At 53.0% G+C, this 15,089-nt stretch overlaps 1 protein-coding gene across 1 annotated transcript in view; it reads left to right on the top strand.

The window, feature by feature from the left end:
* The first annotated feature begins 13,062 nt into the window (after positions 1-13,062).
* The window catches only part of TMEM189 (transmembrane protein 189), a 119,777-nt gene continuing 117,750 nt past the window's right edge, over positions 13,063-15,089 (top strand). Inside the window, exon 1 of the mRNA XM_010835122.1 lies at positions 13,063-13,146. Coding sequence (XP_010833424.1) covers positions 13,063-13,146 — 84 coding nt within the window. The remainder of the gene's footprint in view (positions 13,147-15,089) is intronic.

Genomic DNA, 15,089 nt, shown 5'->3' with positions numbered 1-15,089 from the left:
TCCCTGTGTGGCCCTAGGCAAGCGTCGAGGGCCACTCTGGGCCTCAGTTTCCACACCCGCGAAAGGGTGTGAATCATAGTCGCAGCCCCTGGCTGGTGGGGAGCCCCAGGACGGCCCTCGGCACAGCGCCTGGCCTGCAGCCAGTGCTCAGCCAACACGAGTGTGCGGGCATCAGCCATCCCCGTTACATGGGGCCTGCCTGGCCTCTCCTATCCTGCCTCCTGCTGGAGCCCTGGGTCTGTCCAGGTGTGGCCGCCAAGGGGCCCCGAGTGACCCCTGTCCTGACCCAGGAGCTGGAGGAAGGGAAGGGAGGTGCTGAGTCTCCCGGGCCAGCCCGCCGCTGCACCCTGCGGCCCCCGGCTCCAGCTCCCGCCTGACCCAGGGCCACCCCCACCTCTGAGGACCCATTGTTCCTGTCTGACTCAGCTCCAGGGCCCTGGGCCTGCCCAGGCTCCCACTTCCCTCCAGGATCCTCCATCATCCCCAGGGCCAGGGCCTCCATCAAGGGCCCCAGATGAGGTGCCAGGTGCGGCAGCGACTCAGCCATGGGAGCACAAGCTCTAATCCCAGCTCCGTTCTCCCCAGCTGTGGGACCTCAGGCCCTCTGCCTTCCACAGCCTTGGTTTCCCACTCTGTTCAGAGGGGCGTGACAAGACCTCACTGCACTGCAGTGAGCAGCCTGTGATCTGCGGGGGGCAGGGCGCCCGGCACGTCAAGAGCCTAGGGGAGCATCAGCCCCACTTCCTCTGCTCCCCGCAGGCCTGGAAGACGGAGTCAGGAAGAGGCAGATGCAGGGGCCAGGAAGGGGTGACCGGCCCTGAAGCCAGAGGCCGGGGACCGTGAGCAGAGCACTGGATGAGAAGCCCACGGCCAGGTCCTGGCTCCAACCCTGCTGTGTGATCTTGGACAGACAATGGACATCTCTGGGCCCCAGAATGCGGGAAAGAAAAGGCTGGGATCCTCTCTCCCTGGGAAGCAAAGCAGGGGGGAGGAGCCAAGTTTTCTTTTCATTTTTTTATTTTCAGCACAAAGGGCTTGAATGAAAACCAGCTGCACAGACAGAGAATCCTATTGTGAAGGCACCCGAGACTCCAGGGCAGGCGGAAGAGGCAGCTCTTGGGTGTTGGGCTGGGTAAACAGAGGCTGGGGTATTGGCCAGACACAAGAACAGGCAGGGAACAGCTCCCCCCTCCTTTAGAGCACTAACCCAGGAGGCTGGGGCGCTCCCTTGGGCGTCTCCAGCTGAGCCACCATCTCTGCTTCCAGACACGGGCCAGCCCTTTCGCTTCTCAGAACCTCTGCTTCCTCATCTGCAAAATGGGTACAGCCGTCAGCACTTCTCCTTTTGGAAGGTGTGTTGTAATAAGCTCAGGACAGTCTCCTCAGACAAACAGCGCTGGTCTAATCCTGGCTCTGCCACTCACTGACTGTGTGACTTCTACTTTTACTTCTCTGTGCCTCAGTTCCCCCATCTGTGAGATGGGCACAAGAGCAGTACTAACCCCCTGGGAAGATGAACCATTTATTACGATCCGGGATCATAATAAATAATGATAATAAATAATGATCCCGGATCATAATAAATAGTGACAATTATTATTTTCTTCTTATTTTTACTGTCTCATGAGCTCAGTCTGCTAAGGCCCCATCCTCAGGAAGTCTTCTTTCCTCTGAGTGACAGTTCATCTCAGCACTTCCATCACGTAATCCTGGAGTGCTTGCTATGCACTAGTCTTGGCAAAGCCAGCATTCCAGAAGAAAGATGTTAAACGCCGGACTCGTGTGTGAAGGGTTCGGCACGCAACAGGTGCTCAGTGATATCATTCACCCAACACCTGGCCCCCATGGCTGCCCTGTGCTGGGTTCTTGCCGGCCTCTGGAGATACAGCCCTCTTTTGGGTCCCAGTCAGGGGGTCCAGCTTGGGATGGGAGATTAGCACGTGAAAGAGGCAACATTCTTCGACAGAGGAAGTCCAGGTCACCTCAAGAGCCAGAGGAGGTCAGGGTGGGCTTCCTGGAGGAAGTGAAAAAAAAATAGCATCTATTAAGAATTACCTTACGTGGCACATAATGCTAAACAGCTGGGCACTGTTCTCTTTAGCCCTCTGGGCAAGGCTTTTTTCCTCACACACCTATTCTACGGGTTAGAGACTGAGACCAGTGAGGTCCAGTGACCACACAGCAAAGACATGGAAGAGCTGAAATTCAAGCTTCACGGTCTAACTCAGGCCCTGCAGTGCTCTCTAGACTGTCTCTCCAGACTGTCTCTTGGATCTGACTGCTGCTTCTACCCAGACCAGACTCTCACCATCTCCTCCCTGGCAAAAATTGCCCCAAGGCAGCCTCCTCTGAAGCCTCCCTGCACTCTCTGCATGTCGTCTGTAGGCCTTGACACACACAGAAAGAGGTGGTGGGTGAGGAACAGGGCGTTCCTGGGATGAGCTCCCGAAAGCCTGGCCCTCCTTCATTCTGGTAAAAAGGAAGGAAGAGAAGGGGCATCTTCTGCGTCCTCCCTGCGTGCCCACTCAGTTTCACAACAACTCGATGAGGTCAGGTGATTCGCATTTCTAGAAGAGAACACAGAGGCAACTCTGCACCCCCTCACCCCGATGTTGCTGAAGGGGTGAGGGGGGTGACCCCCAGGTGAGCCGGGGGCTCCGAAGCGTCTCCGAGTCCCTGTCTGCCTATTTGGGACCTGGGGCCTGCCTCTCAGGGCTGCAAGAGAAACGAGGCATGCGGCCTTATTCACCTGGGGCCCGGCCGGCAGGAAGCACTCCACAGGCTGAATGATCACTGCTGCTCGTGTTATTACTGTCACAGGGACACGCCTCCCCAGGCCTGGAAGCCCTGGACCTGCAGTCCTTCCTGTAATGAAACCCTCCTGCCAAGGCCTCAGCCAGGGGCCCTGATCAGTCATTTAATTATAATCTTTGGGGGAAAGCACACACCCCCACGAGCTACTGGGGGAGCCATCTGTGTGGCAGGGGTAACCTGATGCCCCTAGTCGACCAGCCCCCAGGCCTTTGTCTGAGTCCTGGCCAGATCACACTCCTATTTTTCTAACCCCAAACCTGGGCTGGCATGAACTCAATGCTCTGCATTGTCCTGGGACCAGGCCCCCCAGGCTCGCAGGGCCTGGCCTCGCCCTTCCTCCACCTGGAGATCCGGCCCCCAGGAGGCGTCTCCGGGGAAATCAGAAACCCAGCAAGGCCCACTGGGCCGCCTCCTGTGTGTGCCCAGCCCCAGGCCTCCTGCACGTCACTTCACCAAACCTTCACAACTTCCCTGTGGAGGGGCTCACACTACGCCCATTTTCCAGGTGGAGAAACTGAGTCCTGGAGCATCAAATCCTCCCCCAAGCTGACACAGGGGAAAGTGGCAGAGCCTTTCCCAGGAGGTGGGCAGGGTACCCTGGACCCTCAGCTGGAGCCAGGCATCACATCCTGTCAGCAGGAGGTTCTCCTGGGAACCTCACAGAGTAGAGAAGGAAGAAGCCGCAACTATAGGGCAGAGGATGTCATGGCTAAGGGCTAGGATTTCCCCAACAACTGCTCCAAGTTCAAGTCCAGCTCCAGCCCGGCCTTACACAAAACCCCGCTGCTCTCCACACCTTGGTGAGGAGACGATTCAGGCTATCAGCCGTGTGAAACACTCCTCAGCAGGTTAACTGCTCGACTACCAGGTGCTTAAAAAACCAGAGTTTGAAAATGACAAAGGTTACCAGCAGGCACGTAGCAGCTGCAAAAAGGGAATTAAGTGTAAGGACTGCCCACTCAACCACATCACCCATCACATCCCAGGGGCCAGAGCTGAAATCAGAGCAACACCAGGGGCTGCCACAGAGCGGGGTAGGGGTGTAAAGTGATGCACGTGCCTTTTTTTTTTTTTTTTGGCCACACTGCGTGGCTTGTGGGAACCCAGTTCCCTGAACAGGGATCAAACCCGTGGCCCCTGCAGTGGAAGCATGGAGCCCTAACCACTGGGTCACCAGGGAATTCAACACATGTCCTCTTAATCCCTCCTGATCGGCGCCTTTCCCATCTTAATATGTGCCTGGGAAGCAGACCCACATGGATGCCACCAGCCCCACTCTCGGCTTCCTGGGGGCTTCCCTGAATGCAGGGACCATCAGAGACCCAGCGGGGAGGGCAAGGGCAGTGTGGGGACAGCTCCCTCCATGCAGGCTGTCCTGGAAGGTCTCAGCTCCTGCCAGGACCCTTTCAGTGCAGCAAGCATCAGCTCCCCGCTGCGGCCAGTCCCACACCGCATCTTTCCTCACGAATTCCCTTAATCCTGCCTGAAAAGTCTCCTTAGTAAACCCTCCCTGGGGTGCTCCATTCCAGAAGGGTCTGTTTCCTGCCAGCCCCTCAGTGTTACAGACATGATATAAACATGGCCCAGTGCTGAGATGTGAGGAAGCCAGGTGACGGCGGCCTGGGGCTCATTAGACTATCTCTTACCAAGTTCTGGGCGGTTGATATATGTTTTCTAAAGAAAGAACGAGAGGACCAGAGAGAAAGCAAACTCAGCAGGCAGGAAGCCCAGCCCATCCGGGGTCCTGAGGGCACGCCCTGAGGTCAGCGGAGGTCAGAGGGTCCACACTCACCCTCTGCTCACTCCTTCTGGGCTCTTTCCCTCTTTCTCTTTGGCTTGAACCTCCCTGCAGGAAGTGGGAACTGCATGGGGGATCACTGCAGAGGGGCCCCCAAGCAGGACCGCTGTGTGCCTCTGGGACCCCTCTGGGACCCCTCAGTTAAGAGAGCAGGCTGCACTGAGGGAATCTTGCTCCATTGGGACCTCACAATCTGGGGGGGGCGGGCAGGGGAAACAGGGGACACCCTCCGGAGAGCAGGCTCCTGGAGGTACTCTCTCCTCTTTAGTTCCTCATCTTCCCAGGCCCCTGTCCAACCCTTTTGCAGAGAATACTTGGAGGGGTGCGGGGTTGGTGTTTTATTTTGTGTGTGTTTTTAATACCAACATACACAATGACTCAGTGTGTAACTTGTCACACATGCCTAAATGGAATTATTTTGTGTGCACTGTTTTGGTTTGGCATCTAGCCGCATTTTTTTTTTTTTTTTTTTTTTGCTTTTCCTTTTCTGCAGAAGCCCTCTCTCTCACCATGTTGACTGCTGAGAATGGGATCCTGCAATATTCTTCTGTAAGCATCAAAATCCTGTGCAGGCTCCGGCCGGACAAAGGATTTCTTTATCTGTCCTTTTTTTTTTAACAAATGGGGATCACATTGTTTGTTGGCATCTTGCTTTTCTCATTCAGGAAGATGCAAAACAAGGACTGGCGCTCAGGTGTCCTTAGCAGTGTTATTCATAATCGCCAAAAGGTGAAAGCACCTCAGTGTCCATCAGCAGACGGATGCGTGAACATAATGTGCTATATCCACGCAGCAGAGCATTATTCGGCCATGAAGAGGAATGAAGAACTGAGACACGTTGCAGGAGCCTCAGAAAGATTGTGCCCATTGAAAAGCCAGACGCGCAAGGTCATGTATTGTGTGACCTCATTTGTATGAAATATCCACAACAGATTAACCCATACAGACAGAAGGCAGAGCAGAGGTTGCCAGCGACTGGGAGCAGGCTGGGACGAGGAGTGACTTGTTGAATGGGTAGGGGTCTCTTTTTTGGGGGGCGGTGAATGTGTCTTGGAACTACATAGAGAAGAGGGTTGCTCAACACAATGAATGTACTAAATGCCACTTCACTGTACACTCTAACATCGTTAACTAATCAGTGATTAATTCAAATGACTTGGAGAAGGAAATGGCAACCCATTCCAATATTCTTGCCTGGAAAATCTCATGGACAGAGGAGCCTGGAGGGCTACAGTTCATGGGGTCGCAAGAGCCGGACGTGGCTTAGTGACTAAACCACCAAATGACTTATGTTTTGTGAATTTCATCATACTTTTTTTAACTATAAAAAATATGAATGTCTATATTCCTCCTCCTGAGAACAAAGGCAGGGGTAAAGAATCCGCTGGGTTCCATCCCTGGGCCTAGAAGACCCCCTGGAGAAGGAATTGGCAACTCACTCCAGTCTTCTTACCTGAAGAATCCCATGGACAGAGGACCCTAGCAGGCTACAGTCCATGGGGTCACAAAAAGTCAGATAAGACTGATTAAGCAATAACAAGAATACTGTATACACTGTATTTTTCCTTGAAATTTTTCAGTTAAAAAATAAACCCTAGGGAGAAAAATGCCTGTGTAACTAAGAATGTTTAAAAACAAACAGAAAAGATTAGCCACACAAGGCACCTGGGAAAACCATGAGTCATTCTTTTTAACGGCTGCATGGTAGTCCATGGTGTGGCCAGACCAGAATGGACTCACCCATTTCTCCAAAACAAGGAATGATGAGTTTTCATTTTCATTCTTTTTTTTCCCTCCTTTTTTCCCTCACACACAGGATTTTATTTCACCCTTACTCCAATTCTAGGTTTTTGTTCCCATTCCTCAGGTGAGAAAACCAAGACCCAGAAAGAAGAAAGTCAAGAAGTGACTGAGCCAGAACTCAAAACCAGGACTGTCTGGCCCCACAGCCACACAGCCCTGGGCCCACTGCTTGCCGGGGATACAGCAGGGAACAATACTGACCAAGGACCTGCCCCTGAGAGCTGGCAGCTCCCTCACTCTCATGAGGGAGAGAGATGAGAAGGAAGATGAACTGGTGACCTGTGTGCCCTGTCCCGGGCGTCAAGGTTACAGGAAGAAGAAAGGGAGGGACGGGGGAAGGGAATAGTTCAGTCAGGAAAGGCCTCGCCGGGAAGATCACCTGGGCAAAGGCCTGGAGCAGGTCAGAGAGAGTGAACCTTGCAGCTCTCATCCATCTGGGGGAACAGTGTTCAAACTGGAGGGAACAGCAAGTGCAAAGATCTGGAGACAGGGAGAGACAAGGAGCTGGGTATTGCTGGTATGTGAAGGGAAAGAAGCAAGATCAGGCCACAGAGGGCTTGTAGACCCCCTGAGGAGGCTGGACTTTATTCTGGGAGTCATGGAAGATTTCGTAGCAAGACAGATTGGAAGTTAAATCTGGCTTGTGAAAAGCTCCCTCTGGCCTCTCTGGGTGGAGCAGGAAGACCAGGAGAGCATGTCAATGGTGGCTCAGGCAGGTAGGGGTTGTCATGGAGATGAAGATGGAGAAAAGCTGTCTGGGGCTGAGTGACTGGTCCAGCGGCCGGGGAGAGGCCCTGTCCACCTCCCCTCTACCTATGCATCCTTGAACTTACTCCCCCTTGGAGGAAGCCAGCTCCCTATTTCCCCAGAGAAAGTGCCAAGAGAGGAAGGAGAATTTTGCTGACTCACCGGCAGGGGCCTCCCAACTTCCCATGCGGAAGGATGGACAGGGGAATCTAAGTGCAGATGGTGGGGTGGGGAGCCTTGTGGGGGCTGAAAGCAAATAAATAATTACAACTGTGCTAAGTGATGGAAAATAGGGAGAACTTCCTGGTGGAGGCAGTTGTCTGGGCAAGAATCAGAAGAAGTAGTAGTTTAAGTAGGCCAAAGATAGAAGGAAGAGCATCCCAAACAGATTAAACTGCTAAGAGACTGGAGGCAGCCTAGTGAGTTCATGTTCCTGAAACGAGGCCTGGCGGGGCAGATACAGCCCTGCGTGCTGAGCTCAGGACAGACAGTGGCGTCAGCCAGGGAACATACCCAACCTGGTGCCACATGCGGTCAGCTCCCGGCAAAGGACCGCTCCTGCCGCCATGGAAACCATGTGGGTAAAGATCCGCCCGCCATAAACTTCTCTGAGCATCACCACAAGCCAATAAATAAGAAGAAGATTGGAAGACCAATAAAAGAAGTCCCTGAGATTGTTCTTCTCTTCGGAGAGACAAGAAGAACAGGGCCCAGGGAACAGCCAGGTTGTCGCCTTCGACGAGTCACTTGGTGAGAAGGTTGCTGAGAGCTTCCCTGCCCGGCACCAGGCTTCCTGGCTCCCTTATGTGCCTCGCAGGACTACAGGACAGACCAACTTTGTCACCCTTGGGGGGGGCCCCTTGGTGGTGCAGATGGCAGCTGGAAAAGCGGGAAAGCAACCTGCAACAGGAGCTGGCTTGCTGCCCGAGGAGGGGAGCTTCAGAGAGGACAGACAGAGATACCGAGAGAGACACAGGACAGAGACAGAACAAACAGAGAGAAGACAGACGAGAGGAGGGAGCGGAGGGGAGGAGAGGAAAGAAAAGGCAGAGAGCAGAGAGAGACAGAGAAGGGGAGCGATGAGACCACGGAGAGACAGAGAGAAGGGGAGAGGTGGCAGGAGGGAGGGGAACGAGACAGACAGACAGACACTGAGACGGAGCAACAAAGAGGAAGACCCAGCGACGGAGGGAGACAGAGGGGGGCCCACGGAGCCGGGCTTGGGGAAGGGGGCAGAGGGACCCCAGAGCCCCTGAGTCTCCGCGCCTCCGAGTCTCCAACTCTCCACTGCGGGAGAGATTTTAAGAACCTTGCAAAGATTGCACGGTCTGACTTTACAGCACTAACGCTCACTCATTCGACAAGCACCCACTGAGCGCCTGCTGTATGCTGAGTGCCAAAAACCGTTCCAGGCACCGGGGTACAGCCCCCAGGCCCAGCTCCCCTCCTGGAGCGGATAGCCTGAGGGGACACAGGCATTCTTCATGTGAGCGGATCCATGACTGTGTTTCTCCAAACTGAGATAAAGGGCTTGGAGGGTAGAGACAGGGAGCCGTGGGCAGGGCAGGTTGCTGGGGGCCAGCTGACCCCCAACCCGGAGCCCCAAGAAGGCGAGGTGGGGATGGTGGTGGGGGAGGCCTGCTCAGAGTGGCGACACGACCTGGTCACACCAGGCCTCACAGGACCTGGTGGAGCTTCCTAGTGAGGTGGGGTCCTGGGAGAGCGCTGAGCAGGGCAGGGACACGGACTGCCTCGGTTCCAAGGGGCACCTCTGGCTGCGGGTAGAGAACCAACCAAGGGGCCCAGGGTGGAAGCAGGGGACCCAGGGAAGGGGCGACCACCACGATCAGGGCAGGAGAGGACAGGGTGTGAACGATCAGGCGGAGTCCGTGGAGGTGGGGAGATGGGAAGGAGCCTGGAAGTCCCGCCCTGGTGACACAGGAGGGACTGCAGGGGGGACCGGGAGCCTGTTTTAGGGCTCAGCCTCAAGCGCCCTGAGAACCCCCCTTTCTGATACAATGAACTGCTCCTCCCCCCAGCCCCCACCCATATCACACACGCCAGAGGACTCACACGTTCTCAGTGTCCCTGAAACAAGACCTGATCTGGTGCTCTTCTGCTGAAGAGTCTGCAGATAGAAAGAAGCGGGGTGGGTGGGGGGCGGGGAAGAGAAGGAAGTGGCACCTGCCCTCATCACAGACCCATGGGACGCCCACCCCACACACTCACCTTTCAGAATCCCTAAGAATGATGGGGAAGGGACTTGCCTGGCAGTCCAGTGGCTAAGACTCCACACTTGCACCACAGAAGGTATGGATTTGATCCCTGGGGAGCTAAGATCCCGAATGCCACTCCAAGCGACCAAAGAGGGAAAAACAACAACCAGAAAGAATGATGAGACAGAAGAAAGGCCTCCACCGGAGGTGCGAGCTGAGCCTCTGGTGGCAATCATTTTGAGATCTATAAGTATATCCAATCAACACACGAAAGTCACGCAGTCATGTCCGACTCTTGGCGACCCCAGAACTGTGGTCCTTCAGGCTCCTCTGGTGAATCAACAAGGGATCGACACGGGGTTCACCTTAAATTTACCCGGTGTTATGGGTCAATGACACCGAAATGAAGCTGGAAAGAGAGAAGAAGAAGAAAGGCATGCCAGAGCTGGGCAAGGGCTCCAGGGTCCACTGCCTCTTTAGGAAACTTCAGGAGTAAGTGATTCACTCCTACCAGAAATGAGAAGAAGACATGATAATAATAGCAGTCACTGTTCCTGCATACTAACATGCCAACGGCTTCCCAGACATTACTTCTATTTTTATAAATTATTGTGTATTTGGATTACAAAACTAAGAGACTCACTATAAAAAAAAAAAAAAAAATGAGAGAGGAGGAAGGGAAGGAAAGGAGGAAGAGAGGGAGGGGAGGAATTCGCACATCGCGGAAATACGTACCTCACTGTCCCCTGGTCACGCTGGCCTTCTCACTGCCTTGTAAGCACCCAGGCTGTGCCTGCCTCAGGGCCTTCGCACTTGCTGTCCTCTCTGTCTGGAATGCTCTTGAGTCAGGGAGCCAGGCACACGGCTCTCTCCCTCCCTGCCCACAGCAGCACGTCCATCACGCCGACCGTTCTTCACAGAACTCAGTGCTGCCTGACCCTGTATTGTTTCGTGGTCCCTGAGCGGCCACCAGAATGCCAGCTCCACGACGGCAGGGACTTTTGTCTGTTTTGTTTGCTGCTGTGTCCTCTGTCTTCTGAATAACTCCTGGCACACTGTGGGTGTTCAATGAATTGCAGTACAGGTGAACGAATAAGTAAATGAATGAGTAAATGAATGTGCGCATGAATGAAACAGCTCTCTCTTCACCTAGGCCAGGAAGAGGAGCTCTCTGAGGGCAGCAGCTAGAGCTCGTGTGTCCGGCACCCGGTAGGCATTTGTGGGTTGAACAGGTGGCGAATGCGGTCATTGGGAAATGGGAAGAAGGAAGGAAAGGAAATATTTATCCAGGCTCCCTGAGAGCCTACCCCGTCCTAAGCCCACCCCATATGTTAGTCCAGTTCAACACCACAACCACCCTATGAGGTTTATTTCTCCCATTCTCCAGATGAGGAAAAACTGAGGCTGAGGGAGAAGAAACCGTTTCCTCCCCAGGTTCCACAGCCAGAAAGGACGGGCTGAAAGTCGATCCCGTCTGCCTCTAAAGCCAGGGTTCCAAGCCGAATGCATCTGGCCTGTTCATGTTTTCAGCGGTGGCTGAGCACCTGCTCCGTGCCAGGCACCGGGCTGAACCAGCTGGGGGATGCGAGTTCAGGGCTGCCAAGCTTTCAACCTTTGTAAGAGAACCTGGGTGTCCATGTTTTCCCGTGAAACCTTTTGCCCTTCAGCGCTAGCTACCAAATCAAAATGTTAGAAAGCACTGTGCAGGCAAAAGGAAGCGTGTCTGAGAGCCCCTCGCTGGAGACCCCTAGTCTGGGCCCGGAATCTCCAAGAACAGGGACATCATTGACGGTGAAGTAGGCAGAGAAGGCTTCCTGGGAAAGGCAGCATCAGCCTGGTCCTGGGCTGGAGGAGGGTGGGGCCGCTGAGAGAAGGAAGCCTGCATGCGGAGAGGCGGGAGGGGCTTGGGCTGCCCTCAGGCCACGCTGGGGGTCAGGGCAGTCTCCTGTCCAAGACTCCCCTCTGAAGATGCCCAGCAGGTCGGACCAGACTGACACCAGGAACCCCTGGGGGTCAGAATGCCACAGCCGCCCGACTCCTCCCCGCACCCACGCCCCCTCTCCACCTTCCTCGGGCCCTCTGGGATCTGAGCCGCCTAGCACATGCTTCCCTTAAGACTCTGTGTCCTTGCAAATTTCCCACCAGGCCGGCTGGAGGGAGACCCTGAGGACGGCCCAGCAGGGCGACTGGGTGGATGTGCCTGAGCTCTTTCATCTGTCCGTCCTCAGATACAGCAGAACTTCACGAAGAAAAAGTCTGAGATCCAAAATACTGTATTGGCTTCAAAGGAAGTCATGACATTGACGTGAAATGTCTTTGAAATATAATACTATATCAACCAGTCGAAAGGGTAAGACAATGTCTCTTCCTTTCTTTTTGGCTGTATATAAACGCTCTGTAATGGAAGATGTGGATGCACTTTATGCTTGACATGACTGAACCAGGGTTTGACACCGACTCCATCACTTACTGCGTGGGAGACTTTCAGCGAGATCCTGACTTGTCTGTGCCTCTAATACCTCGCTGGTAAAATGAGGTTGAGGGGAATAACTAGGGCCTGGGGCTGACAAGTAGCCTAAAGGAGATAATGCTCGTTATACACTTAGAAAGTAAGTAGCACATAGTAAGCACAAAGTAAATGGCACTGATGATTATCGTTATCAATATAGTGACTCATCGCTATTTCAAATCACATTGTAAAACACATTGGATTCTGGAGATATCAGTATGAACTCATGTCTAGTGAAATATAGATACAGCTGGTCACATGTAGAAATATTTGTAGATAAAATCATATACATGAGTTAGTAAATAGACACATATTTACACATATATTGGGTTGGTCAAAAAGTCCATTTGTATTTTCCTGTAAGCTGGTATGAAAAACACAAATGAACTTTTTGGCCAACTCAATGTTTTTTTTTTTTTCCTGTTACTTTTGAGAAGGCCTAAAAGAAATGCCACCCACTAGCAGTGGACACGCATGGCACCCAGATGAGACTTCCCTGGTGGCATCTTAGTTTCTAACACCACACTCCAGAGAGGAACAAGGGCTCCACGGAGAAATGACTGAGTCTAAGTTTGGAACAAGAAATACACAAGATGAGCCTCGCACATTGGTGGCACCGGAAGTCAGCAAATGCTCAGAGAAAGAAAGAAAGAAAAGAAAAGAAACCTACGCTGATGGGGGTCCATCAGTGGGCAAGGGAACCAACCCAAAGAACTTCTGCTGGCCAAAGCGGCAACAATTTGAATAACAAGATGAATTAGTATTGAATTATAACTCAGAGTATAAATGAAATAAATAGCCAGGAGTCCATGCTAATACGACTGAATAAACCGATATGTAAGAGAACAGACAGATGTGGGCAGAAGAACTCTGAATCATTTTTACAGCAGACAGTAACTGCCTACTCCTTGGGTGGAGGCTAACAAAGTGACTTCCTTCTTCCCTTTCTTCCCAGGTGGCTCAGTGGTTAAAGAATCCACCTGCCAATGCAGGAGACGCTGAAACACGGGTTCAGTCCCTGGTTGGGGAGATCCCCTGGAGGAGGAAATGGCAACCACTCCAGCATTCTTGCCTGGGAAACTCCCATGAACAGAGGAGCCTGGCGGGCTGCAGTCCCTGGGGTCACCAAAGAGCTGGACGTGGCTGAGCACAAGCACTTGCTTCCCAAGAGCACGATGTCGAGGCGGGCGGGGGTGGGGGAGAAGCATGACGTCACGGTGGAGAAACCCGACAAGCACAGCCTGAGCCCGGTGATCAAGGTCAGCATCAGCAGCAATGAATCCTGTTGACAGTATGCACTCTTGATGTGATACGATAAAAATGGCACTTTACTGCTGAGAGCTTCCTCCTCAAAACCCATAACCCCCACCTAGCCGTGTCAAAAACAGCCAACCAGTTCTGCCCATAGAGGAGCAGCTACAGAAAAACGTCACAGGTATTCCTCAAAACTGTCACTTCACCGAAAAGAAGGCACGTCTGAGAAACCGTCACAGCCGAGAGGAGCCTAAAGGACATGATAACAAAATGTGATGTGGAATCCTAAATGGGACTCTCAAACAGAGAAGAAAAAGACACTGGGTAAAAAACTTTTACAAACCTGAATAAATTGCGGACTTTAGTTAATAATAATGCATCAACACGGGTGCGTTCACCGTAACAGATGCGCTAGACGAACGTTAAAGTGTCCATCGTTGAAGAAGCTAGGTGTAGGGTGCTATCTTTTTCATTTTTCTGTAAATCTAAAATGGTTGTAAAAAATAAAGTCATCCTTAAAAACTAGTATCTTTTTCCAATATGGTCTCTTGCACATTCTTTTTTAAAATATTTATTTATTTATTTGGCTGGGCCAGATCCGAGTTGGGGCAGGCAGGATCTTTAGCTACAGTGTGTGAAATCGTAGTTCCCTGACCAGGGATGGAACCCAGGCCCCTGCATTGAGATCATAGAGTCTTAACCACTGGACCACCAGGGAAGTCCCTTATACACTCGTCTAAGTCATGGAATGACTTTGTCCAAACCCAACTGACGCATCTTCTATAACAGGAGCTTTATTTTTCTATTTTACTATCCAACTTGTGAGCTTCAGACCTCACGTTTCCAGAACATGGCCTGTTCATCTCCACGTGACACCCTTTCTGTCTGGAAATTGCGCCTGAAACCAAAGGACCTGTCCTCCTGACCCGGGAGAAGTTCTTTGTTAATTCATCCTGTTGATGTCTGTGTTTAAGCTGAATACCCCGCAAATGCCGCTGTGGGTTGAACCCTCAGGAGTCATCACTAACTCCGAGTTAAACTGCTTTCTCTCCTCCCTCTTTCCAGTTCTATGACCTTAAGAGGCCCTCCCAGGACCCTGTGTCCAGCTGAGAAGTGGTCTGAAGGCTCCACTCGGGACATTCCCCACGACAGAGAATGATCTGCTTCAAATGTCAGCGGTGCTGCGGATGAGAAGCTCTGTGATCGAGTAAGGGTGGGCCCCGACCCCCGACCCCCGACCCCCGACCCCTGACCCCTCTGGACCCCTGCTCCCAGCGTCCCCTCCCCTGCTCCCAGCTTTCCCCCTGGCCCCGAGGGCAGCTGACACTGTCTGGGAGGAAAGAGCAAAGGGGAAGCCCCTGGCAAGACACCCATTTCTCAGAAGCTCTGGGTTGGAAGTCAGGGGGCCTGGGTTCAAGTCCAGCGTCTGCCTCTGACTCATAACGTCACCTTTGGCCACTCACTTCCCCTCGTCTGGACCTCAGGTTCCTCATCGGGGAGTCAGGGGGTGGACCAGCTGGTCTGCCGAGCCTTCCCCATTTGACAGGCGCTGTTGAAATTGGGGCAGGTGATACCATTCCCCTTCCCAGCACCCCCGCTCCCGACTCTCCCAATAAGCGCCAAAGTCCAGAGACATTCCCAGCTGACAAACTCACATTCCCATCTAACAGACTGCGATGACCTGTCCCCTTTGTATTTCTTGAAAACAGAAAAGCTCAGGGAGGGGTGGGCAGGTGCTTTTCTCTAAGGTGCCAGTTCCAGAGGGCCCGGGCTCTGGGCTGGAAGTGAATCACCATGAGTTTGCACTTCGTATACTGTAGTCGCTCATAACTGCAGCCTTTGTTTATAATAATCACCGTTGGAATGAAATTCAGAGTCCTCCTGCCTCCGAGGCCCTGAAGGACCCACCCGCCTCCTCCTCCTCCGACCCTCTCCCTTTCCCTCGCTC

This window comes from Bison bison, unplaced genomic scaffold (genome assembly GCF_000754665.1).
Source record: "Bison bison bison isolate TAMUID 2011002044 unplaced genomic scaffold, Bison_UMD1.0 scf7180017864038, whole genome shotgun sequence".
Taxonomy (NCBI): domain Eukaryota; kingdom Metazoa; phylum Chordata; class Mammalia; order Artiodactyla; family Bovidae; genus Bison; species Bison bison.
Note: the sequence above shows the minus strand (reverse complement) of the source record. Positions and strands in the feature narration are given on the sequence as shown.